Here is a 25,873-nt window from a genome sequence, read left to right on the forward strand (position 1 = left end):
ACCAGTCAGGGAAGAGCTGCCATTCTTAAGAATCTATTCCCTAAGTGACCAGTCCCTACAGTCACCCATCCCGATAACCAATCTGCTGCTACCACTGACAGCAGAGGCTCTAGGATGACTTGCCTACCCCACCAGTGCTACTGTGAGGAACAGCTGCCAGGTAGGGGGACACATCCAAAGGAGACCTTCTTCAGGTGCTGGGGACAGGGAACTTTGGTTGGTCAAGAGGAGTGAAGGAAATGGCTCTGGTGGGTGTGTTGGGTGAAAGGATTTGTGGAATTTGGGAGAGGAACAGGATGGGATTCAGTGAAGACGGGATGCCTTTCTGGAAGATATGCTTTAGTCACACACATGATTTTGGTCTCAGAAGGGTAACTAAGTGAAATTCTGTGGCCTGTATTATCCATGAAATCAAAATAGATGTTCTAATGGTGCCTTCTGGCCTTAAAAATCTGTGCTGGAAGATTGTGAAGTAGAGGAGAATATTTAATGTCACCTGAGGGATAATTGAAGGGGTCCCCTGTTAATAATTTTGGCAACACAGCACTTGGCAGGGCACGTTGCTTTGAATTAAGATTAGTGGTTGTTCATGGATACTTTGATTTAAGACATGGTGTTTTGATCAACAATTATATAATCTTACAGCAAAACTGGCAAAGTTAACAGTGATGTTATCAGAATGATGAAACCCTAAATGCTGAAAGCGACAGGACTTCTGTAATTACTGAGAACTACAGACTTTACATTATTTTAAAATTCATCCTCAACTATCAGGGAAAGAAATGATTTAAGGGCAGCATGTCTACTTACTAAGATACCACCCCACAATATTAGATTGTTTTTTAAAATTAATAGAACAGTTTAAAATGTAAAAACTCAGCTAGATTGTTCGAGAAAACTTTTTTCCCATTACAACAAACTGACAGATTTTGCTGACCTCAATGCTACAACTTCTTATTGCAGTCCGAGCTTTGTAATTACATTGTGTAAGTTAGATAATGCAATTACTATATTTTGTCTGCAGTGCTTCCTTGATGAAGTTTGGTTAAAGAACACTCTCCATAATGTACGGGGGGGGGGGGGGGGGGAACAGTGTAGGAGCAGGCTTCCAGCCATTTAAAAACACATGTGTATCTGTAGTGGAATTTTATATCTCTTAGGCTCTTTGTCTTGATCAAATATAAACAGTTAATTTTATTATGCAGTTTTCTGTTCACTGGACACTTTAATGTTTGTTTGTACTCCTGTTTAATGGACTTCTTGGTAGACACCCAGAGCATGTTAACTGAAATTAAGAAATTTTGTATCAAGACTTTCTTCTGCAAAGGCAAGAAAAATTCAGTCGTGCAAAGAAAATGCCTTCATTTTTACATACCATAGTCTTACAAATAACTTTGTCATCTAACCAATAAATTGCATAGTAACAGTTGTAACTAATAATACATTTGTTGCAGGCTAGGGGATTTATAGCTGTTTGCCAATTTTTTCAGCTTTTGTATTGCAGCACAGGATATAAAACTATGATGTTAAGAAATTCCTCCATGAAATATAACGGAGCCATGAGATGCTCTCACCCTTCTGCCCCAATAGTGAAATGGGTCCTTGTGAGCAGGTGACTCTCTCCTCCACTCTAAGATAAAGTCCAAATGCTCTATGGAGCAACAAATGAACCACCTTCCTTCGGTATGACTTGATTAACAACCAAATAAGTTATTCTTGTTAATACTATGCAGTAGCTTAATGGAAATTTTCATGCTTTGTGTTCAAGTGGTTGCAAGTTCAAACCTGTCTAAGCTGTCACAGAGATGGTGAATATTTATTTCCCTCTAAGTTTATGTCCACACTTCAAGAAGGATGTTGAAAAATTGGAAAGGGTTGAGAGGAGAGCCATGAGAATGATTAAAGGATCGGAAAACATGCCGTATAGTGAGAAACTAATTAGATTGTTTCACAAGTTTATCAAAGAGAAAGGTGACTAGACAAATTCAGACTAAAAATAAGATGCAATTTTTTTTTTTTTAACAGTGAGGGTAATTAACCAGCAGAACAACTCAACAGACATGGTAGATTCTCCATCAGTGGAAATTTTAAAATACAGATTGGATGTTTTCCTAAAAGATATGCTCTAGTTCAACCTATTCAGCTATTGGATTTGAAGCAAGAATTGATTCAGGGAAGTCCAGTGGCATGTGAGATGTAGGAAGTCATATGAAGTCATGTGAATTCTTCTGCCCATTCTGCCCATACAGTCTGTCTTTTGATTGTAATGATATATGACTAAGTATGTGAGCTACTATCATCAGCATTACCTAGGATTAGTGCTGCTTCTTTTTATATTGAGTATAGTGCCCATGAAAGGTGAACAGACTGAAATACTAGAAAGTGAAGTTATCAGTTCACAGAACAGCTTTGTATACAGGCTGGTAGACTAAACATCTCTTCTGTGACCCACCGATTTTTCTCAACCCAGTTCTGGAGTGATTATCTCTTTGGAGTGAGACAGTAATTCAGACTATGCTGATTTAATCCTTTCTTCTTTGCTAAAGACTTTTTTGTTGACACCTGCCTACTTTAAATAGGTACAGAAATCACCAGTTTACTTTGTGTAGGCCAGTTTTCAGCTATACTGTACTGTACTAATGCTTTTCAGTCCTTGCTAATGATCTTCTACCAGTCAGCTAGGACAGCTTTTTCCCTACTAGCTTTTACAGTATTTGGATCCCTGATGCTGCCAAAAAAGTACCCTTGCTTTATTTGTCAGTCAGTAGCTTTCATGCTGACCATAGTTTCAGCTATTTAAAACACATATTTTTACACGTTTTTTTCCCTATTTTATTTCTATTAATCTTAGGCCTGCCATGAAATGTTAGAGAAGCAGAGACAGACACTGCATGATCTGGAAGAAGAGGATGACTGCCAAAGCACTGAGGCCGTTGCAGAGCTCTATCAGGTGATTTGTGCTAATGGCTGCGAAAAGTCTGAAAATCTCCAATCCAGTTACAAAATAGAGCTAGACCTCAGGCATAGAAACTTCAGAGATTTATCATTCATTTGATATTCTGCAGCTTTCCAGAGGCTAGGTTAGTGCACTAATGGGCTTGGGATTTAGTCTTTTACTCCAGGAGACCTGGATGTCACAAATGAAAATGAATTTGGTCTCCTCCTAATCTGTGATAGATGTGGGGTTCCTAGCACTCTAGATGAAAAACACTCATGACTTATTCTCTGACCACAAGTCATCTCTTGGTAATATAAGGGAGAACTTTCCTTTGTAGACTTGCAGAATGTTTCCTCTCTAAGTGACCACACACCTTTATGCTTCCACGAGAAACGTTTGCCTACACAATCTCCCAGGGGTAATTAGAACTAGGAAACATTTTTAAATACATGTCTACCTTGCCAGCTTACCTTGGTTTGGATCCTGTTTGCATAGTATATCAAATGAGACAACAGCTCATGCCGTGGTAGACCAACTTGCTACAACAGCCTGCCACCCTATAGTGCCTGCTCCCCTTCTTTCAGCTTGCAGTATTCAGCTAAGAGTATAGCCAAGTGGTGAACCCATCAACCAGGGGACTCTGCAATCACAACAGCAAACAAGGCTTACAGCAGGAAGGCACCAGTGCCAGATACAAGGCAGGAAAGGGAAAACGCATCTCATGCCCTAATACTTTTCCCAGATAAGGTGCTTGGGCAGGGGTCGGCAACCTGCGGCACGCGTGCCAAAGGCAGCATGGGAGCTGATTTTTAGTGGCACTCTGCTGCCAGCCAGGGTCCCGGCCCCGCTCAGCCCGCTGCCAGCCTGAATAGACGGAACCCCAGGCCGGCAGCTGGCTGAATGGGGCCAGTGGCCAGGACCCCGGCTGGCAGGGGCCGGCAGACAGAATCCCAGACCGGCAGCACGCTGAGACACTCAGCCCACTGCCGGTCTGGGGTTCCATCTGCTGCCGGCACCGCTCAGCCCGCTGCCAGTCTGGGGTTCCGTCAGGGGGCCCCCGTAAATGTAAAATTTATTACTGGCATACAAAACCTTAAATTAATGAAGACTTGGCACACCACTTCTCAAAGGTTGCCTACCCCAGTGCTAGGGTGACCCCAGTCATAGAGGAAATGCAAGAGAGACAAGGAAAGCATATGAGGCTTCTTGATTTACTGATAAAGCTCTAGGTACTGAGTTAATTTATTCACAGTGTTGGTTCACTGACACTTTTAAATGAGGATCTGAATTTGTAATATTTAGTATTGGTCTTGCTAATTCGAAATTGTTGTTATTGGCGAAGTTTTCATGCTTTGTCATCTTGTTATTATGTGTGTAAGATTAATGCTATCTAATGGTAGCAAAAATCAGTGACCTTTGATTGAGCTGAAAGTGATTAGTTGTAGTCTAACAGGCTCTGTTTTGATTAATTGTGACCAGTCTAGTGTGTCACGGATATCTTTTGACCATATCACACCTGGTTTCATGGGCATCTTAGTAAATACTAATTATAGGATTGTGCATTTGTTTCACTTTATCAGAGTTTTCATTGCCCTGTGCATTTTTTGTCTATCAGGTTTTGATAAAGTTTGAAAAAACTGAGCAGTGGCACTGTAGTTAGTAGAGGATGAACGCCTGCTGGAGTAAGTTTGTGTAACGGTTCTAGGAAAAGTATATTGGAGGAACAAACTACTCATTCAGAATGGGGGAAAAATGGTTTGGATGGTTGTGTTTGTGAATCTGAGTAGGCGCTTTCTTCCGGTAATTTTTTAATTTAAGAAGAGCAAGTCAGCATGTCTACTGGTATTACATGTGATACGTATGCTCTGTATAGGAGTCATTAACCTTTGTCATTTCATTTGATGTCCTTAGCATCAAAGATATTTCCCCCTGAACACAATACTTATGGAAGTTGTATTCCATTATTGGAAATTCTACTTCACGGACATTTTAGGACCAGCTTAAAATCCTATTTCTTGCAGCCTTGCTTTTGGCTAAGTTTTGTTTTCCATTAAAAATATTTGGGTGAATTAAATGTTTCTAATATTGACAGGCTGACAGAAAGCTCCCTCTCACTCAGCCATAACCTGCTATGTTCTATACTGTACCTGCTATTCCACTCCTGGGTCCGTCCTGAGTTAAGACTGCCAGTCATGTAAAACTAAAGCAAGTTCTTCAATGGTTTAGCAAACTGACTGATATCTACCAGGAATTTACATTCAGGAAACTAAACTCACATCTGTTTTTACAATAAGCATCCTTTTATCCGTGTCCATCAAATGTGATCAGCTAATGCATCAATATCAAATAGTGGTCCCCCTCGCTCTCCTAGGCATAGCTGCTATTGATCGTATTAAAAGGATGACATCAGAAAGTACACTACATAAGAGGCATAGGCTGTGAATGAAAAGGAACTTACCTTACTCTCCAAAAGCTTTAAGAACAGGCTTGATCTTCAGCTGGAGTAAACCAGTGTATCTCCACTGAAGTCAAACAGAGCTACCATGATTTCCACCAGCTTGAGTGTACAAGGCATAGTCGTTATTAAAAATGTCTATTACCTGGGGCATGAAACAAAGGCAAAGGAGAATCCCAGGGAAGAAATTATGTCTCAGAGAAGCACAGTCTCTTCCCTGTTTCCTCTCCTCTCCTCTCCCTCTGTTGCACCTCTTGCTCCAGGGGAAGAGTAATTTATGCAGTTCCTTTATCTTGGAATCCCAGATGCTTTGGCTAGCACGTTAGAAAGCCAGAATCAAGGCTCCCCCTGCCCACACTCCACTGTCTTGCAGACGCCATGCACAGCCCACTCTCCACCCATCATGCCTGGAAGTGAGGTGCAGCAAGGCTGCCTAGAGGAATGAGGGAGCTTATTCTCCTGCATGGCTGTGCTACAGCCAGGCACAATCAGGCCCTTCATTTCCATTTTGCCATTGCCATTCCATGATATCTCCACACTCCTTCACAATGCCAAGACAAAGATGGCATGCATCACCGAGGCATGAGCAAGTGAGAGGCTCAATTCAAGAGGTGAAGAAACAGTCAAATAATTAGTTTGTTGTTCAATTAAAACTTCATCTTTTTCTAAATGCAAATGTACGTTACAAAGGAGGGTAAAATAGTAAAAAATTGCTCCAATCTATTTAATGAAAAGCAAACAAAAGTCCTCTTCTCTCATTTGATTTTTAGAATCTTGTTGGAAAATGAAGCCCAGCTACATTCATGAAAGGCTAATAAGTGTAACCCACTGGTCACTCAGTTACATGTCCTCTTCTGTGCCTCATTCACTGGGGATGTGCATCTGTTACAACTCTCACATCTTCTGTGGATCGGACACAGAATGGGACACAGTGCAAAGTGACTAGTGTATTACATTGCTCAGTCCAGAAGTAGTAAGTAATCTGGTCCTGACCGTTTGAGGCTCACAGCAGTGTGAATCCCAGACAAGACACCACTAATCCTGGCTGCGATCTTGGCTCACACCACAGATTGAACCAGGGACCCTCAGAGCTAGAGGATTGAATCTCAGCAGCCCGGCCATATTTAGGGAAGGTGGAAAATGGCAGTAGAATCATGCCCTTTGTCATGTAAAGCCTGGCAGAGTCTGCCATATTGAACAGGGTGGTTGTGTTTCTTCTCTTTTTAAAGTGTTTGAGAGTGAATTAAGGTTTCATTCACCACAGACAGCAATACAAACTTCCCCTTGGCGCCCTGCCTGGAGGTGCCTCAACCTGGACCATCTACAGGGATAGGAGGAATCCAGTGTACATAATCAGACCTTTCAGTCTATGGCTGCTAATTAAAAACCCTTAAGTTATTTTTAACAGTCCTCCTGGAATTCAGAGCCAGTTTGGATGGTATTTTGAATAAAATAGACAGTAATCCTTTAGGAAATGGACAGATTACAGGAATCACCATATTGGATCAAACTCATGGGTCCATCTGCACCAGTATCCTGTCTCTGACAGTGACCAGTAGCAGACGCTTTGAAGAAAGGTGCAAGAAATCCTGCAGTCATATAGACTCATGTGGTTTCCTGAGGGACAATTTCAGCTGGTAAAAATGCAATGACTTCTGGCCCTGGCAGTTTTTAAACCAGTGACCTAATGGCACAAAGGCCTCTGTTCCACTATTAATTATCTGAACCATCCAACCCTGCATTTAAACAGTTCATTAAATGTATACTATAGACTGTTTTAAGCCTGAAGGAATCCGCCAGGGAGGAGGCAGAAGGCTAGCGACATGGAGCTATCATGCTGATTTTTTTTTTTTAAGAAGCTGCCGGTTCTGCCCTTTCTGATCAGCTCACTGGCTTCTGCATTTTAAGAGTCTGTTCAGTAGTGTGGTGGTTTGCAAGTGAATTGCCAGTCAAGCCATAATCCCTTACAACAAATGGGAGAAAGGATTTGGCATTTAATGTGGATAGACAAGCTAAACATGGTAGTCGATATGGAGCCCGTCTGCCGGATGCTCCTGTCGCTTACACTTTTATACCGATGCAACTGTTCAGTTCAGCAGTTCCTCCTGAATTCATAGATGCTGGAACTAGGAGTGCTGGGGGTGCTGCCGCACTCCCTGGCTTGAAGTAGTTTCCATCGTATACAGAATTTACAGTTTGGTTCAGTGGCTCTCAGCACCCCCACTTGTTCCAGCACCTCTGCCTGATTTACCTTGGTATACGTGAGCAGAGAACCTGTCCCATAGATTCAAGATCATGCAGAATGACAGGATAATCTCTATGCAGGTATTGGCGTTAAAGCGTTGTGAAAGGGGAGCACGAGTTTGACTGAATGACTTCCCTGGTGACTAGATGAAAGAATGTCAATTCATTGTACACGCCACTTACTATTTCTCATAGCTAAGCCCCTCGTTGAGGTGGGTTTTTTAGAGTGCTGGGAGAGAGCTCTGCTGCGTTCCCACAAAGCGTGTTAAACCGCTGCCATGGCGGCTCTTTAGTGTTGCCAGTGTAGGCTAGCCTTTAGACATAGTCTGGGGACCCCTAGGAGTCTGTGGACCACAGGTTGAAAACCACTCTTGTAGGAGATCTGGGAAGGCCTTGTTAGTTACATTTAGGCTCTAGAAAGCATGTTACGGTTTTGTTTTATATGCAACTATTTGCTTTCAGTATTCTTATTCTGAGGCCAACTCTGCATGCAAAAGTTGACCCAGGTACATCACTTAGGGGTATGAAAAATCCATACCTCTGAGCGATGTAGTGAAGCCGACCTAACCTTCAGAGTAGACAGTGTTTGGTCAACAGAAGAATTCTCCTGTCAACCTAGCTGCTGCCCTTTGGGGAAGTGGATTAACTACATTGATGGGAGAACTCCTCCTGTTACTGTAGGGAGTGTCTACACTGAAGCATTATAATGGCACAGCTGTAGTGCTGCAGCTGTACCTCTGTAGCATTTCAAGTGTAGACAGGCCCTCCAGCACTTGAATCTGTTTGTTGATAATAAACTTATTCTTGTTTTGACTACATACGAAGTAAACCTGTGATCCTCAATTGCATTTTATAATCTAATTTGTATTATTCCTCTGGGAATAGTGGTGCTAAGAGTTCTGTGAGTGGGATAGAGGCTGAGCACTCCAGAGGGAAGCTAGGTGGACTCAGGGGTCGGGGTGTGAGCCTACCACTGACCAGGCACTGAGCGCAGTGCCCGCAGAGGCCTGGAAGGTAGTGCTTTTGTTGCCAGAGGCTGATGGTTTCAGGAAGCTGATCCACAGCCTGTACAGACAAGATCTCCTCACAGCAAGGGTGGGTGGTGTCGAGGTACCTCACAACTCTGGCTGTGCCAGGAAAGCCTAACAGTAGTGGACTTCAAACAGTGGGGATTGACTGTGATGGGGCCGGGGGTGGGGGGGAGAGAACTGTTACAGTCTTTTTAAATAATTTGTGAAAAAGTTAATTGACATTTGAGTTATGCAGGTATTTTGGGCCCTTTTTACAAATGTTAATTTATCCAGTCTACAATAATAGAATGGAGGAGTAAAAATTAACTGAAATTTTTAGATTAAAGAAAAGGTGTCAGAGAAATCCTGATCAGTTAGAGGAACAGAATATATTGCAGGTTTGTGTAATTTATGAATTGCAGGGGGGGGGGGGGGGGTTATTGTGTCATTCTCTGTTATCAGGCAGTAAAAGTTACCTCCTGTCCTGCCCTCTTGTGGACTCTGAAAAAAGAAAATGAGGTGCTTTTTGCAGTTCTGCTTGAATTTTAGTACCTCAAATGTTACCTAATCTGTAATCTTGTCCTCCTCCTCTTCCGTGTGCTATGCTGCAGCCATATGAGAAGAGGCTGGGGGCTAACAATTCATTAGGGGGGAAACAGAAGTTCATTTGAGGACAACCAAAACAAGTAACTAGCAGCTGAGAGTTACAAAGTCCCTTGTAAAGGACTCATTTTTAAAGTATACCTCATCAAGTTTAGCATGGAGGCTATGGAAACCTCACACTTTAATGTTGTCTCTAGTTCCGCTTCTAACAGGACTTCAAGAAAATAGTATCCTGTCTCTCTCTCATTTGATAAGAAGTAAAGATGCATAGGAATGTAAGTTAAAACATTGTAACTAGTGGATAACATTAACAGATAAGGCAATAAACATTTTTGAGTGATTAAACAGTAATATGTAGCTAGTGTTAAGTGTGATTTTTTTCAGCTACAAAGGGCAAAATATGAAATTCAGGAGGTAGCATGTTGTAACTGTTCTAGGTTCTTAGTCCCAGATCTTCAAAGGTATTTTAGGCTCCTAAATTCCATTGATTTCAGTGGAAGTTAGGAGCCTAAAGACATCTGTGGATCTGGGGCCTAGAGCCTTATTTTTCCTTCATATTCTCTGTGCAACCCTATTAACTAAAATAGAAGGGTTGCATTTTCTAAACTGGACTGTAATTTTGGGTGCCCACTTGAGCTAGATGTCCAAGGTGCTGAGTACTCACTGGTCCCATTTACTTCAGGTGGATCTGCAGGTATTCAAAACCTATGAAAACCAGACTATAGAGGTCTCAGGTTGAGCAACCAAACTTTGAAAGACCCAAAATTTAAAGGTTTGGCATTGTGATTTATTAGGAAGTGTTGGAAGGCAGTGTGGAATAATAGATTAGGCACAGAAATTAGAACCCAGCTGTCTGGGTTGTATCTAATCCTGGTTCTGGCACTAATTTGCTGATTAAATTTAAGCAGGTCATTTTAATCTTACTTCAAGCTGGGGTGTGATTTTGAGTATGCACCACAGCTCTCTGTCCTGCATAAGTGCCTAGGGTCTTGGCTGGGCACACACTCGGGGCGGCTATCCCGTCCTCAGGGTATGATAGAGATATTGATGTTTACCTCCCTCATCAGAGGGTTGAACTTAACAAAAAGCCTAATTCTGCAGTGCCTTGCACAGTCAATTACTCCCTTGTGAGGCATTTCTCTAATGTTGGTCTTAGATATTGCCACAGCCACTTACTGTATGTAGAACAGGGGTTCTCAAACTTCATTGCACCACGACCCCCTTCCAACAACAAAAATTACTGCACGACCCCAGGAAGGGGGACTGAAGCCTGAGCCCACCCGAGCCCCACCACCCCAGCTGGGGGGGCCAAAGCCCAAGGGCTTCAGCCCCAGCTGGGGTGGGGGGGTGCGTGCGCTGTAACCTGAGCCCCGCCACCCAGGGCTGATGCTTCGGGCTTCAGCTTTGGTCCTGGGCCCCAGCAAGTCTAACGCTAGCCCTGGTGACCCCATTAAAACGGGGTCATGACCCACTTGGGGGTCCCAACCCACAGTTTGAGAACTGCTGAGCTAGAGACTCTTCTTCCCACTTACCAATGCCCACTTTATATGAGCTACACCTCTGTGGAGTTGCTTGGGTAGGCTTCCAAACAAGATACCTGTTTTATTTTCTGGCCAGGTGGGTAAACAGATTCATTTTTAAAACCAACCTGATTATCTTCTTAAATTTAAGCTTTCCCCTTCTTTATACACCAAGCTAGACACTGTTTCCTACTCTTTTGGGAGTCCCTTTTCTTTCTCCACCCCCACAAAGACTTTTTACCATAAATGCCTACCTCCGTTTGTTATTCATCACTTCAGTGGAACAAGTAGTGGCATAACAAGAGTGCACTTGTTTTATTTTTAAGTGCAGCTATGGTAAGAAAAATTGTAATAGGATTCCTTCTTCCCCAACAGACCTGCTCCCTGTGTGTACTCATATCTGCTTACTTTTCAATCACTAAAATAAGTTTTTACTATTGTTTGTTCTGTTAGCAGTTCTGGTTCTACACTGCTATAGGTGCGTGAGCTGGTTTCTGTTCTGATTTGTGCATCAATCAATAGAGTTATTAATAAAGGCCTTCTCTTTAGATCTATTTACCAAAAATGTATTGTAAAGTTAGTTTTACCACTATAACCTTCTGTTAGGACACTCTTATTCTGGCATGAGAGGGCCTTTTTTTTTTGGTTCAGAATGTGAGATTAACCCGCCCTCGCAAACTAAACTGAAAAAAAGCCACTCTTACACCAGAATAAGAGTGTCCACCCAGGCGGTTGTACCAGTATAACTATACATTGTAGACAAGTTCCAACTGCGGGCAGCTTCCCTCCAACTTCCCTCTTTTCCAGTCACTTTTTGGCGTAAACCAACAATACATAATATGTATTAGTCAGCATTTGGAATCCAGCTCAGTGTTTCTCAAGGGCTTTTTCTCCATTATAATCATTCTTCACCTCACCTCACCAAGATCTAAGTTTACAATGTGTCTCGTATTTTAATGTTGCTCTTTTGTTTGTTTGTGTCAGCTGTATATTTCCCTTCTTTTTCCTGTGTGATTATATATGTCTCCTCCTTTGAAATTCAAAGGCATCCAGCATTTATCCAAGACCATTTCACTTCTGCATTTAAATTATGATATTTATTTATGCGTGATGAATTTCTAAGGACGATTTTTGAAAAAGCTTGAGGTTGGCTGTCATTACAAACATGTTCATTTAAGTCTGCAATCAGCTACTCTATTAGTGGAATCAATTTGAATAAATTGCATTAAGTAAAAGTTCTGAAGACAAAAAAAAAAGATATGTCAAGAGATATTTGATGACCATTCTACGGACGAAAAAAATATAAAAAAATAAGATACATATTGGAAACAGTACTTTGTTATTCTTGTATAAAAGAAACTTAAAATTGCAGTGGCTTATTAAATAGCAATATACAAAGCAACTTCTGTGTTTAGAGCCACATTCCACCACCCTTATTTACATTGAGTAATACCTTACTCTGAAAGTAGTTCCTTGCAGAACAAGCGTATACTCAGCTTGAGTCAGACTGGCAGAATCTGGCCTCCATTAGCATTTCCACATACAGAAGCTTTTTCTTAGGTAGGTTCTTACTTTACCCTCATCACCATAGTAACTGAGGATCTTCTTATGATGCAGTAGGCAACATGACTAAGGTCTGTCACATGTGGTTCATTCTTTCCCCACTTCCAGCCATAGGATAAAACTGTGTGTGCAGTGCATTGTTTGGTTTGGTAAGGTGGTGGATCATGTGGGGTTTGTTTTTTAATGTACATACTGCTCTACATGTATGTTAGAGAAGGCAGGTGGAAAATGTGTGCCTTGCACTTGCAATAGATGAGGTTTGTGATGGTCCTTAGTTCTTATGAGAGCTCATTCCACAGTTCATTCTCAGATCAGCCGCACAACATGCTCCTGACAGATGAGCTTCCCCCTTATGGTAGGACTTTTGAGAAAGGGGTGTCATTACAAATTAAATATTCACACACTTTCAGCAGTTAAAGGTTATTCATATTTTTGCATATACAAATCATCATGGGTGCAATTATTAGTCATTAGATGTCCAAGTTCCTATTTGCGTACTCTATTTATACCCTTAGTTTTGTTCTTGGGAAAAATAAAAGAGGGAGGTCTGGCTGTGGCTCATCTGAAAAACTGTCCCTATAATTGTATTTTGAACTTCCATAGCACCTTTCACCAGAAGATGTCAAAGTGCTTTACAAAGAAATAATTAAGCCACTTTGATCTAGGGATCACCTCTCTCTCTCTCATATGCTGTTCTGTGAAGCAAAACACAACCACAGTTCAGTTGGGTAGAATTGCTGTGCCCTGCTAAGTAATGCAAGACAGGTTACAACATCTGTTTGAGCCTGCAGGAGGTACAGGCAGAACCCAGGCCCCCTGAGAAATATTCAGGATATAATTCCTTTACTCCTTAAGCAGAAAGCCATGAGATTTTCAGTGACAGCAAGCGATCAAGACCTCTGCTTTCCATTTCATGCAGGAGATTTCCTTATGAGAAGCAATGCGATACCAGTACCATACTAGGGCAATAAATCTGGGGTGCCACCTATAGAAAGCCCAGTGTGACGAAGTGGTGTGGTCGTGGTAACTGGAAGTCTTTCATTCAAATATCAACCTGGTCTGACTCTGCTTGAGAGCCTGCAGTAGAAACAGGCGTGGCTGCAGACGACTCTAGATACCTTTTAAACCATGTTAGTCCATAGGAAAGAAATAAGAACCGTAACAGGATCAGGAGGGTTAACTGCTGTTAAAAAGCTAGAACCCCCCCCCCCCCCCCCCCCCCGGATATTTACTCAGGGAAAAGATGGGTTAGAAGAGAGATAACTGACATTGTTAAAATGTTAAAAGGGATCACGAGATCAGCCATGGAATCTTTTTGAGCTGATGCTAAATCCCAGGATCAGGATTTGGAGACCTGAATTTTAGACGAAAGAAAGAGCAGCCGAGGAGAGAATTTAAACATGCCATTCTGCATAGAGATTAAGCTAAAACCGATTCACAGGCTAGATAAGTAACTACAAAGGTGCAAGCCCTGCCCCCACGGGTGAGATGGGAGCTTGTGGAATAGCATAAGCTGGGGGGGGAGAGGCAAGGGTAGGGGCCTTGCAAGATGGAGCCACCTGAATGGAAGATTCTATGTGCACTGATAGTTATGGACAGACCAGAAAATCCACTACTGTTTGGATCCTCCCTCTCTTTGCCCTCATTCCTGGGCAGGCAGGAGTGTGCTAGGCCTGCAGAGACTACTTTATCCATTAGACTGCACGAGGAGCCACTGAGCAACTCTGCTCCTGCTCCACAGAACGGGGGTGGAGGGATTCTTTCCCTTTCCATGTTTCCCAGTACCCAGTCTAGTTACTTAGGCTGGGCAAAGGTCTCCCAAGTGCTTATCAAAACAAGAGCCTTTTGGGGCTGGAAACCCCTTCCCCAAGCTGGGGAGGATAGAGAAGAAACTCTGCAAGGAGACCTGCATGGAGATACCAGTTGACTCTCCTCCAAACCTCATCCCCCTGTGGGTGTTTTCATGAGAGGAGAAGTTCTGGACCAAATATGCTCATGTCCAGTAATATAACTTCACTAATAATTGCATATTGAAAGTGCTACCACAGTCATTCTAGATCATTTTACCTTTTTAAATTATTGCATTGATTGTTAGCAATGGGCCAAAACCAGAAATAGGGGAAGAAAAATGGTACCAGACCTGTTCTAGCTGATCATTGTATCCATGACCACCGATTCTGTGTTCCTTATTTTCTGAGTGCCCAACTTGAGACACCTGGGCCCAACTTGCTAAAGTGCTGAGCACTCACAATCAAATGAAGTCAGTGAGGGGTGTGTTCTGAACATATCAAGTGCTATAAAAATGGTAACTATTTTGAAAAACCAGCTCCAAGACATCTCAAGTTGAATGGTTGGTGGACACTTTGGCCTTAACCTCTGTGCCTTAATGTCCCATCTGTAAAATGTGAATATCACCTTCTCTCACTGGGTTGCTAGCCAGGATGGGTAAGGAATGGTGTCTCTAGCCTCTGTTTGTCAGAGGGTGAAGATGGATGGCAGGAGAGAGATCACTAAATCATTACCTGTTAGGTTCGCTCCCTCTGGGGTACCTGGCATTGGCCACTATCAGACAGGATACTGGGCTGGATGGACCTTTGGTCTGACCCAGTATGGCCATTCTTATGTTGTGATGATAAACTCACTTTTTGAAATGTACAGAGGGTATGGTGATGAGTGCCATAAAAGAGCCCATGAGAAAATTAATAATTCTGCATTTAGTGCACAATTTGGACAGAATGCAGTAGATGGGGCAGGAGCCACACATTGAATGCTACGGTTCAGAAGAAATATGGGGGATGACTGAACGTTTGGTAATGGGATATGGAGTCTGTTATATCTAGATGTCCAGTTCAGATCCAGGATGATGACCTCTGATGGCTGTTTGGCAAGATTATATATTACATAGAATGAACTGGTACTCAGTTCATAAAAGTCCACATCACAAAAACCTGTATCTGGCACTGGTCAGAATTTACCACCTGCCCAGTCCTCTCACTGGAGCCAAGGATCAAATGGGTACAGAGACTGAACTCCCCTCTCAGTCATAAGGTAGTTCCTTGGGTTGGTGCACATAGGCAGACTAATGAAGTTTACCCTACAACTGCCCACAGCTTATTTGTCTGTGTGTCTGACATAACATTTTAGGTATTTTCACCATGACATATAGGTGTATGCAGAATCAGATAGAGTTCAGAGGCTAAGAATTGTAAAGATTAAAGAGACAAAGCCAAATCCCCATTTATCAACAATGAGAGGAAGGAACAAACAAAAATAAAATCTGACATGACCCATACCTCCAGCCTGGGGTCCATTAGTAGCCATTTACTGTAGTACTGCAAGCCTGTCCTTCATCAGAGCCTGAGCCAAACTGCTGTCCTGCTGCAAATCTCTTATTTTATTATCCTGGAGGAGGTTCCCAGCCTGCCCTGCTTTTAAAGGGATAGCACCCTTTCCACACACGGTATGGTACTTATTCTTTTGCATCTTTTACAAGCACAACATTTAGTAACAGCCAGATCCTGTTTACCCTAATGTCATTTGGCAAAACTGCCATTGATCTCACTGTGTCCTCCACTTGGTCTTGAATTACTTAGATTTTCTTTTTAAATATTCAGTGATTTCAGTGATATTATGCATATTTTAACGTTAAACACATCAATAAATATTTGTGGAATCAAGATCAGACTCATTAACACATTGAGAATATTACAATTCACAGACCTAATCATGTAAACACGTATGTACATAACTTTTTACTATGCATTTGTATTACAGTGGTCTAAAAAGCCCTATTGGGGTCCCATTGTGCTAAGTGCTGTATTTATAGTTCCTCTCCCAAATAACTTACTGTTTAAAAAAAAAAAAGACAAGACAGACAGGGAGTATAGTTACCATTTTAGAGATGGTAAACAGAGGCAGAAGGAGATTAGATAACTTGCCCAGCATCACACAGGAAGTCTGTGGCATAGCCAGGAATTAAACAGATATATTTTGAGTGGTAGGCCAGAGCTTAAACCACAAGACCTGTCCTTTCCCATAACTCCAGTGGACTTACTCATGTGCATAAAACTTAGCATGTGCTTAAGTGATGGCAGAATTGGGGCCTAAATAAAACAAGATATGGGGGAACAGTTCAGGAGGAGGATCTGGGAGTTACTAATAATAAGGGAGAAGTATTTCCTAAAGAGCTGTGCAGGGAGGGAGATAAGGATAGTTTTCAAGGAGACAGAGAGAGAGTATAAGAGAACAGGCAGCTAGATAGAAGAAGCAAGATAGAAGTCACTAAACCAAAAGTAGGAGAATGAAATGAAGGGCTGTGTAAGGCAGGAGAATTGGGATGCCAAGAGAGAGCAAGAGGAGGTGGACAAGGGAATGAGATGTAAGCAATGACAAATGAATCTGTGTCTCTGTTTTGCTAGGAACTGTGTTCTGGAACCTCCCACACTTTAGATGAGTTGGTGCAAGAGTTATTTCTTCAGACTCTTCCTACCAAGACTGGTCTGTCTTTAAGAGAATGTGAACTTCTAAAAGAAGAATGTCAGGAGAATTTGATCCTTCAGTTAGAGAAATGGGACAGCTGTAGACAAAAGCAGTGGAAGCTCTTCCAAGAACAACTGCAAGAAGAAAAACAGGTATGGATTCAAAAATTGTGGCATGTATCAAAATTCTCATGTCACAAACTATTTCATACTTATAGTCCGTTACCACTAGTTTTTCAATGTTCTTGGTTTAACCACTTGTTTTGGCTATCACTTTGTGCTGTCCTTTTAAAATGTATTAATGGTCCTGCTTGATTATATAGCACCTCTGGATATAATTTGCATATGTAGTAGTCACACAATACTACCTTGCAGTGATCTCTTCAGCTGATTAAATACATAGAATCCAGTGAAATTATTTTCTCAAATTGGATAAAAATTAAGGTAATGATTGGTAGAAATTAGCAAATCAGCTGCCACAAGGTGTTTAAGAAACTGTTCTCCACAACCATTCTTATGGGTTCCTCCATGAAAAGTGATGTGTGTGTGAGACCATATTAAGCGTCCTACTAAAGCTAGTTGTGTGATTTACCATACAGTGGTTTTACATCATTTAGAAAACTTGAGAATATAAAAAGCTTAAACAATAAATTAAAGTATGATCCACCTGCCTTTTCCATGGTTTTGAGTTTTTCCATGTGCATCTCAGGTAGTGATTTTATCTTTTCTTTCATAGGAGAGTGGAACAAATAGCTAGTCTGTTATTTCAGCTGTTCTGACAAATAGTTATTTTAGTCACCTATTCTGTTTCTGTTGCACAAACATTTGGAACTCCAAAATGTTAAAATACACTAAAAAGTTAGGCTCCAATTCTGCAAATGCTTAAGTTAGCTTTTGAGTGTTAGAAGCTGAAATGCTAGAGGAAGGGTAGTGACTAATGAGAGAACATCGGACTTCAAAACTTTACATCTTTGCCAGTGTCTAAGTCTATTTAACGGTGATCATATGTAAATCCTATATTTCCCTACCTTTCTTGAATGTATAAAACCTGTTCTACCCTCTGATTATATGTTGGAGAAAGTCTCTTTAAAATATGTATAAAGCCAGTACTGGACTGCACTCCATTTGACAGAAAGACCCAGTCTTTGGAAGCTTTTGAAAGGGTCATTTCAGCTCTTTGAATGAAAGGTAATCAGTCCTGGGTGACATACATGTTTAAAGTCAATGAAGTGACAAAGGAATTAGGGTCTAATCCAAACCCCAGTGAACTCAATGACAGCTTTTCCATTGATTTCAGGAAGCTTTGGATTAGGCCCACTATTAACAGAAAAGGAGGTGGGAGTTTGAACTCAGGGACTGAGATTTCATGAGCCAGGATTTCCCTCTCGTTGAATGGATCCCAGCCCAAGGAGAGTTGCAATACAGAATTGCCATCAAACAGCTGTGCATGGTCAGGGAAAACAAATGTTTGAAAGTGGTGGCCAGAAATGGAAAAATCAAGACAAGGTGGCATTTTAGCCTGGAATAAGTGAGAGAGCAGAGAAATTCAGAGTTGTAAGTGGGAGAGGAAAGAAGAAAGGAAATTAGAAAATGGAGCAGAGGAGGAGGGAGAGAAGAGCTACAAGGGGAAAACAAAGAAACTGATGGAGAAAGAACAAATAGTCTGGAATCCCATAATAATGATGCCATTTAGGCACTCACAATCATAATACCACTGGCATTCATTGACTAGAGAGCTAAGAAGGTAGTTCCATTAGCTCATCTTCTAAAGATCTGAAATTAGCTAGTGATAAAATGTATTGAGCTATCAAGCTTGCTCTCCAAACTGCCTTATTTCAAAAAGTCATTTATATTTATCCTCCGTGACTTAGGGGCCTCCAGCACATCTTCAGAATAACTGTATCTGTGTGTATGCGTCATTGCATGGTGAAGAGTACATTACATATCTTCCTCAGGGCAGGTCTACACTATGGCAGGGATCGATACTCTGAGATCAATCCACCGGCGGTCAATTTAGCGGGTCTAGTAAAGACCTGCCAAATCAACTGCAGATCACTCTCCAGTTGACCCTTGTACTCTACCCCCAACAAGAAGAGTAAGGTAAGTCGACCCTGCGGTAACTCGACCTAAGGTACGTAGCTAGAGTTGTGTAGCGTAGGTCGACTTACCGCGGTAGTGTAGACATAGCCTCAGAGGGGTTAATGCTGCTAGATAACCGCTGTTTAGACAGCACTATAAGACAGAATTCAGCAGCCATTCAGTTCAATCCCAAGCATGTATTCCGAATGTAGATGAGGCTGTTGAATACCCTCCAGTTTTAGTGCATCTCAACATTCATAATGGGATGGCCGAGTAAAAGGATAATGTTTCATATACTTCTTTTTTTAAAGAATAAAGGTTTAGCAGACAATTATGTTAATCATCATAGAATTATAGTATAGGAATATCTACTATAATACAATCATCACACCCCTCTCTAAATTGCCATCATAATTGACAGTGTTTTTCAATGTAACACTTGTCTATACAAGAGTTTTCACGAGGGCCTGTCCAAAATTGTGGAACAAACTTCCACTAAGGGAACTAAGGGCTTATCTGCATTGGGAAATGGACAGGCAGAAATGTGCCGGTATAATTATACTGTTATAGCTGTGATGGTATAACTGTCCATGTGGATGCTCTCCAAGATTTAGTTTCTTTTTTTGTTGTTGATTTTTTGTCTCATTGGAATTGGTTTAAACTAAACCCAAAAAAAAGGCACTCAATCCCCGAAGAGAGCATCCACACAGGTATACAGCAGAGCTTAGCAATATAATTATACCTGCATAGCTGTGCTGGTAAATTTCCCTAAGAATCAAAGACCTCACCACCTTCCACTTCAAGTGTAAGGTGCACATCTTCGACCTGTCTTCTCTGGTGTGCACGTTTAAAACAAACAAAACTCAACCAAAACAAACATTTCACCGCACACACAAGTCTTTCCCCGGGGCAAGGATGAGAGAATGAACCACATGACAAATGTTAGTCATGTCACTTAATACCCTACTGGAAGGCACTCAGCTACTACAGTACTATATAGGAACCAATATATACATATAAAATATAATTTACATACATTTTAAATTTACAAGGCATAATTATGTAGGGCACAAAGCTCTCATCTGCATTTTGAAGAAAGTAAGAGCATATGATCAGCTATTCTATGTAATTCTTTAGTCTCTTCATTTCCAAAGTACTTTTCCTAAGGGGACTGCAGATTTCTTACCAAGATGATTCAAGATGCCTTTAACATGTAGTGGATTGTATTTCTTTTTAAGTGTATTTTTCTTTGCATTTAGCGATTTAGAGCACATTTAGGATGGGAGTCCCTTTAGAAAAAAATCCTCTTTATTTCATTGCTTTGTGGTTTTTTTAAGAGACATTTTGATAGTTTAATTTTGCCTGCAACCTAGAGGACACAAACAGGTGCAAATGGGAATAAATTAAGAAAGAAAAGAAGTGCTGTGCAATTTGCATAATAGCCCCCTAGCTCACAATTTAGAGAAAATAAAGTTAAGGTCTGTGCACTAGTTATACACAGCCAGATGCTGGGCTTGGTTAACTGTGTTACCTGGCATTCAGTATGCATCACACACCATCTACAGGCTGGCGAAGCAACATTCCTTCCTAGGTGCTAAAAATGTCAGCGTCCTCTCCTCCTTTTTAAATTCCAGAGGGGAAAAAAGGGGGGAAGGGGGAAGAGAACATGGAAGTGAGCTCATAGCTGTGTTCAATTTGCCATTGTGTCTGAGGGTAACTCACAAAATTATGTGGTTTTGGTTGCATAGTGGAGAGCTATTCCACTCTCTTGTTGGCTGAGAGCAGTGCCCACAGCTTCAGCAGATCACATAATTGGCCTGTTGCCAGGAAACAAAGCTGCAGCAAAATGTACAGAGACAGAGGAGGAGGAAGGGGCTTCCATCAGTGAGCCTTCCAGATCCCTAGTTTGACTCCCACAAAGGTCAGAGTCTGCTTATTCAATCAATTTTGACATATCATGTGAATCTTCTCTCCCTCTCTGAGTCTGGTGGATGCTCAGTATTTCAGTGACTGAAATAGCTCTTCTTTTCAAGTAGTCTAGCATGCCTTTTAGTTACATCCCTCTCCAACCTTAATACTCCCACTTCAATTATTGTTCCTGGATTGAGAGTGGACTGTAGTGGTTTGAAGGGGATGAGGAATCAGAGCTTTTAAGTTCCAGTCCAGCCGTTGACTCTCAGTACCACAGAGCAAGTCATTTAACCCACCCACTGTACCGCAGTTTACCCATCCTTAAACTGGATATACTGCTAACCTACCTGTGAGATTTTAGTAGTATTTAGGGCCAAATTGAACCACTTAGACACAGGTGTGTACTGAAGGGGAAATGCTGTGGCATGCCACATCAGGAGACTTCAGGGAAGGATTGTGCTTCAGGAGCAAATAGTCCCTCCCCGTGCAGCCTCATGCACAGGAGAATGGTATAGGCTGCACCAGCCTTCCTGATAGTCCCACTTTCTTCCTTCAGTGCTCCTGGTATGAGGGCAAGACCATGGAGTAACAAGCACACTCAGGTGCCATACTCAGGTGGTGGAAATTAGAGCAGCCCCGTGGCATCTCTAACCTGTGCTGGGGCTCAGAGTCACACAGAGCCACTCTGCGAATGGGGGAAACTGTAACCAGCTATAAGCGTTAACATGTTACACAGCTCCCTAACAGCCTGGTGCAGCTGTGGAAGCTCAGTGCAGCAGAGAATCCAGTCTTCTCTCCAGGCCTTCCCTTTCAATTTGCCTGACACACACTTATCTGACTAGGGCCCAGATTCTCTCTTGACTTTGGGTTTCATTGTGCCACATCAGTAGTACAAAGCAGCTCTGAAGTGGTGCATATAAGGGGAGACCCTCTGTAGGCATAGAGCCAGCAGGTGAACCAGGAGAAAGGGGATATGGCTAGGGCTCCCTGGACTCCAGCAAGGCTCAGCTGCTGTCTTTGGTCATTGGCATAGTTTAAAGAAGCCTACATGTTGCTCTGGCCTGTAGCTGGAGGCTGGAACAGACCAGTGCAGAGTTGACTGAGGATAGGAGCGCAAAGGAGGCATCACGCTATCTTTGTGCACATGACCTCTCAGCAGTGCGTTCCTCTCTCTTATGACCGAGGATCTGGGCCTACGTGACTAGTTCTTCATGCAAGCCTGTTTGCAAGGGTTTTCATTGAGAGGGAACCTTGGAAACAAGGACCATTAAGAAGCTGAAAAATATGTTTCTATGTCTAAGGAGTCACCACAGGAACCTTTATCAGTATTTATGATTAGATCTTGTGCTAGATGTTCTCTCAGTGAAAAATAGGACTCACTCATTTTCTCTAAAGGGGAGTTTACCTAGCCTTATACACAATGGTGGTGCTCAACAAATAATTAACATCAATGAATATATTTCCCTTCTTTATGATCATTCTGAGTCACTTGGCTTGTTTGCAGCCTGTCTGGAATGGACAAATTTGGCTTTTTGTTTGATTGCAAAAATAGAGTCTCTCCTTAATAATTTAATCCACAAAATATTAGAGAATAAACTGGCATATAGACACCTAAAAATGACTTCTCTGTCAATAGCCAGGTATCCCAAAAAACAATGCCAAGAGAGCAGCCTCTTGCTGTCCATCTCTAAATTCCCCTTCTGAAAATTAAAAAAAAGTCTGCTCAGCTCTTCTCATAAGAACTGCTCAAAGAGCGAGAGTGAGTGCACAATACACAGCATAGTGGAGAAGTTTTAGAAATGAAAGGGCTCTCTAGGGATATGCAGTTAGCTAGGAAACAATTGGTAACCTTTTCACAACCTAAGGTGCAATTCAGACCAGTAAGGGTTTGTGTTACTCCCTGCTCTGTAACACTGACTGCTTAACTGCTCTGCTGCTGTGGCTCACAGCCTGGACACCAGCAGACAAGCATACAGTATCCCAAGTGTCTGTGTGCTCTGCAACCCTGATTCAGTATACTGAACTCAGCAACCTGCCTACACCACAACAGCCCTACACTGGTTTCCACCAGCTTTGTTTACACCTGGCAAGACGACCCCAAAACCCTACTTCTGAATTTTCCCAAAATCCTGTTTGGTCTGCAACATCCAGCCCTTTTCTGGACCATTCAGAGAAATAATATGGTTTGTTTGCTCTTTTAAAGAGATAATACTCAGCAGCTTGCCACATTAACTGCAGTTAACAATTACTTCTGTTCAAACACAGCACTGGGTTGGTTTAGCTTAAAAGTAAACCAAATTGATTAGCAAAAAGGACATAGGTTACGTGATGCAAAGTAAAAGAAATAAAGTTAGAGAGGGTTACAAACAAAAAGTAAAAATGCACTTTCTAATGGCTAAGATTTAATTCAATAAGTTACTGTCTTGGTTCAAGGTAGATTTGTTATCAGTCTTTTTTTCTAGGACACTTCAACCCCATTGGTTAAAGGACCCATCTTTCTCAGCTTGCCAGAGCTCTGGCCCCTTATTCAGTGATGGATGCCACAATGGCTTATTCTCTTCCTTTAAAACTTCCCAAACTCATAGTTTTGTCCCCACACTCGAGATGACCTCACGCTGTTCTTCCCCTCCTGTTCTTCCATCCTCCATGTTTTGGGTCACAGTTTGGTTAATTTCATGGGAGACATGTAGATAGCTTCCTTCCCTCCTGTCTGAGAGAAAACCGGTTTCTCTCTGTGTTTGGGCACAGACTTTAAAGTTTAATATTATTAATTATCCACATTTCCTCATATAGTATTAATACATATATTTCACAATTATATTGATCACCAGTGTGTCATTAGCTTCCAGAAAAGACCTTCCTTGATACACTTTTACAATACAGTAATATTGTATACAATTAGTTGATTCAGTTATTTATTTGAAGTTTTTAGCCCTATCCACCCCGAGGCAGTCTCCCACACACACAAGGTTAATGGCTTTGTTTCCATTTTGTGTAAATGTGCCTTCATGATCTGTGCCTGAGGACAATACAATACACATTTTCTTTGTCTAGGACAGACTGGGCTTATGTACTGCTTGCCAAATACATTTCTAGAACATAATTCTAGCACATACTCATAACTTTGTACATACCCTGTACTCACATCATGGAAGACTATTAATGATCAGGGAGTTATTAGTTTTCCAGTGGTATCTTACATGGCATCATTTAGCTACAGATTATGACAACAGTGTGTTATGTATAGCGAGTATGTCAGTCCTGCCGAAAGCTGCTGATACAGAGTAGTGAACCGCAGGTAGGTCTTTGTCTCACTGCCCTATCCATGAACAGAATGGCCCAAAGAGAGATATTGGTACAATTATTTTATTATTACAGGCATTTAGTTGGCACCCATCCCTGTTGTATCCAAGGGCTTTTAAAGTTTAATTTGACACCGGCAGCTGCACCTGCTTGCAGCTTTACCATTCAGCTATGAATCCAGAATTTTATCATTTTGGATGTCCTGGCCAAATAGGTACATCTTGCAGCCCTTCCAAAAGTGGCTAGGTGGGCTCAGTAATGTCCACAAGGAGTGCATATGAGATAGGAAGACTCAGTATCAAGCTTTACCATCAGCATCTGCAAGCTTCTCACCTTGTCCAATTCTCTTGCACCTGCAAGAGTCTCCGCTTGTTCCAGGGTCCAACTCTCTGCTGGGGTTAATGGGCTCAGCTCTCTCAACTTAACTGGTGCTTTGTCCACTTACCCAGAACATCTTCTGCTGGAGTGAGCACAGATCACAAAGTGGATGGGAAGCAGTTTTTGAGACATAAAACTCTAAATTAAAGTATCTCTCTCAGGCTAACTAGTACCTTGAATTTCACCCAACAGTCATTTGACTCCAGTGCAGCCTAAAAATATAATGCTTCAGCCTTCAGTAATAGAAGAGCTTAGGGCATAAGTGCCCATATTGTTATAGGTTTAGTGCCGGCAGTATTGTTAGCACAGCACAAGGCAAAGTTAAGGACAGTCCCTGCCCCAAAATGTTTACAGTCTAAAAGACAGATATATTGATCAAACCAGCTGCACTGGGAGAGCCAGGGGAGGAGAGCTAATTTAAATTGTATTTCACAGATGGGTAAATGGAGACACCCAGTAGATTAAACTCCATGTCCAAAGCAGCACAGTGGCTGAATGGTAAAGTCGTAAATGGAATCTGTAAGTCCAGACCCCAATCTCCTTTTCCAACCAATAGACAACACTATCTCCCTTACCTTGTGAACTGTATAAAATATGCATTATTGTTATAGCCTCTCGGTCTCAGGATGTTAGAGAGACAAGGTGGGTGAGGTAATAAAAGATATGGTCCAATAAAAGATATTACCTCACCCACCTTGTCTCTCTGTATGGAATATGGCGTCTGATGCAAGATGACAAAATTTTCACCTTGTTCAGGGAAAGTAAAAAACACACTGCCCTTCAGAAAGGGTCTTCAGGTATGATCTTATTCAGGTGTTCCCAAAAAAATCCTTTGAAGCTCACAGACATCACTCATTAAAATATTATTGTGCCTGTGTTTGTTTGGTTTCCCTCTGCCAGACAAATGAAGAGACCACAAAGTCAAATCAATGGGAAGCACATCTCAGCCCTGATCCAAGCTTTGGATCAGGTCCATATGTACTGGAAAAAAATACTCCTGAACAGCAGGGGCATCTTGACAGCAGGGGCATCTGTAAATACTGCAGTATGAATTCTGTATTTGAGAGCAAGGGAAATAAGGGTCTGTAACAGTATTCATAAACACATGACAGAATAAAAACCCAATTCATAGTATTGCACCATTTAAAAGTGATTAAAATGAGGAAATCTTAACATTGTGGGGTTTCCCCCCTCTTCTCTTAGCTATGGACCAAGGAGTATGCTCTGTCTTCTGTGATGCAAAAACACCTGTATGAGAAACATGAGAAGATTATCCAAGGTGTTTTAAGCCGATCAGGCGGCCTCAGTGAGGAGTGAGTATGGTCTTATCACTTTTAAGAAATGCTGTAAAACTGCAGGTGTAATGCAAAACTCTAGGATAATCCAGGCTT

At 41.7% G+C, this 25,873-nt stretch overlaps 1 protein-coding gene across 3 annotated transcripts in view; it reads left to right on the forward strand.

The window, feature by feature from the left end:
• EVC (EvC ciliary complex subunit 1) overlaps nt 1–25,873 on the forward strand; it is an 80,251-nt gene that overhangs the window by 39,993 nt on the left and 14,385 nt on the right. For 2 of the 3 annotated variants that reach the window (XM_073342536.1, XM_073342534.1), the window contains exons 11-13: nt 2,852–2,950; nt 16,752–16,964; nt 25,686–25,795. In XM_073342536.1, coding sequence (XP_073198637.1) covers nt 2,852–2,950; nt 16,752–16,964; nt 25,686–25,795 — 422 coding nt within the window. The remainder of the gene's footprint in view (nt 1–2,851; nt 2,951–16,751; nt 16,965–25,685; nt 25,796–25,873) is intronic. The other variant, XM_073342535.1, reaches the window with a different exon arrangement.

The sequence above is a fragment of the Lepidochelys kempii genome, chromosome 4 (genome assembly GCF_965140265.1).
Source record: "Lepidochelys kempii isolate rLepKem1 chromosome 4, rLepKem1.hap2, whole genome shotgun sequence".
NCBI classification, from domain to species: domain Eukaryota; kingdom Metazoa; phylum Chordata; order Testudines; family Cheloniidae; genus Lepidochelys; species Lepidochelys kempii.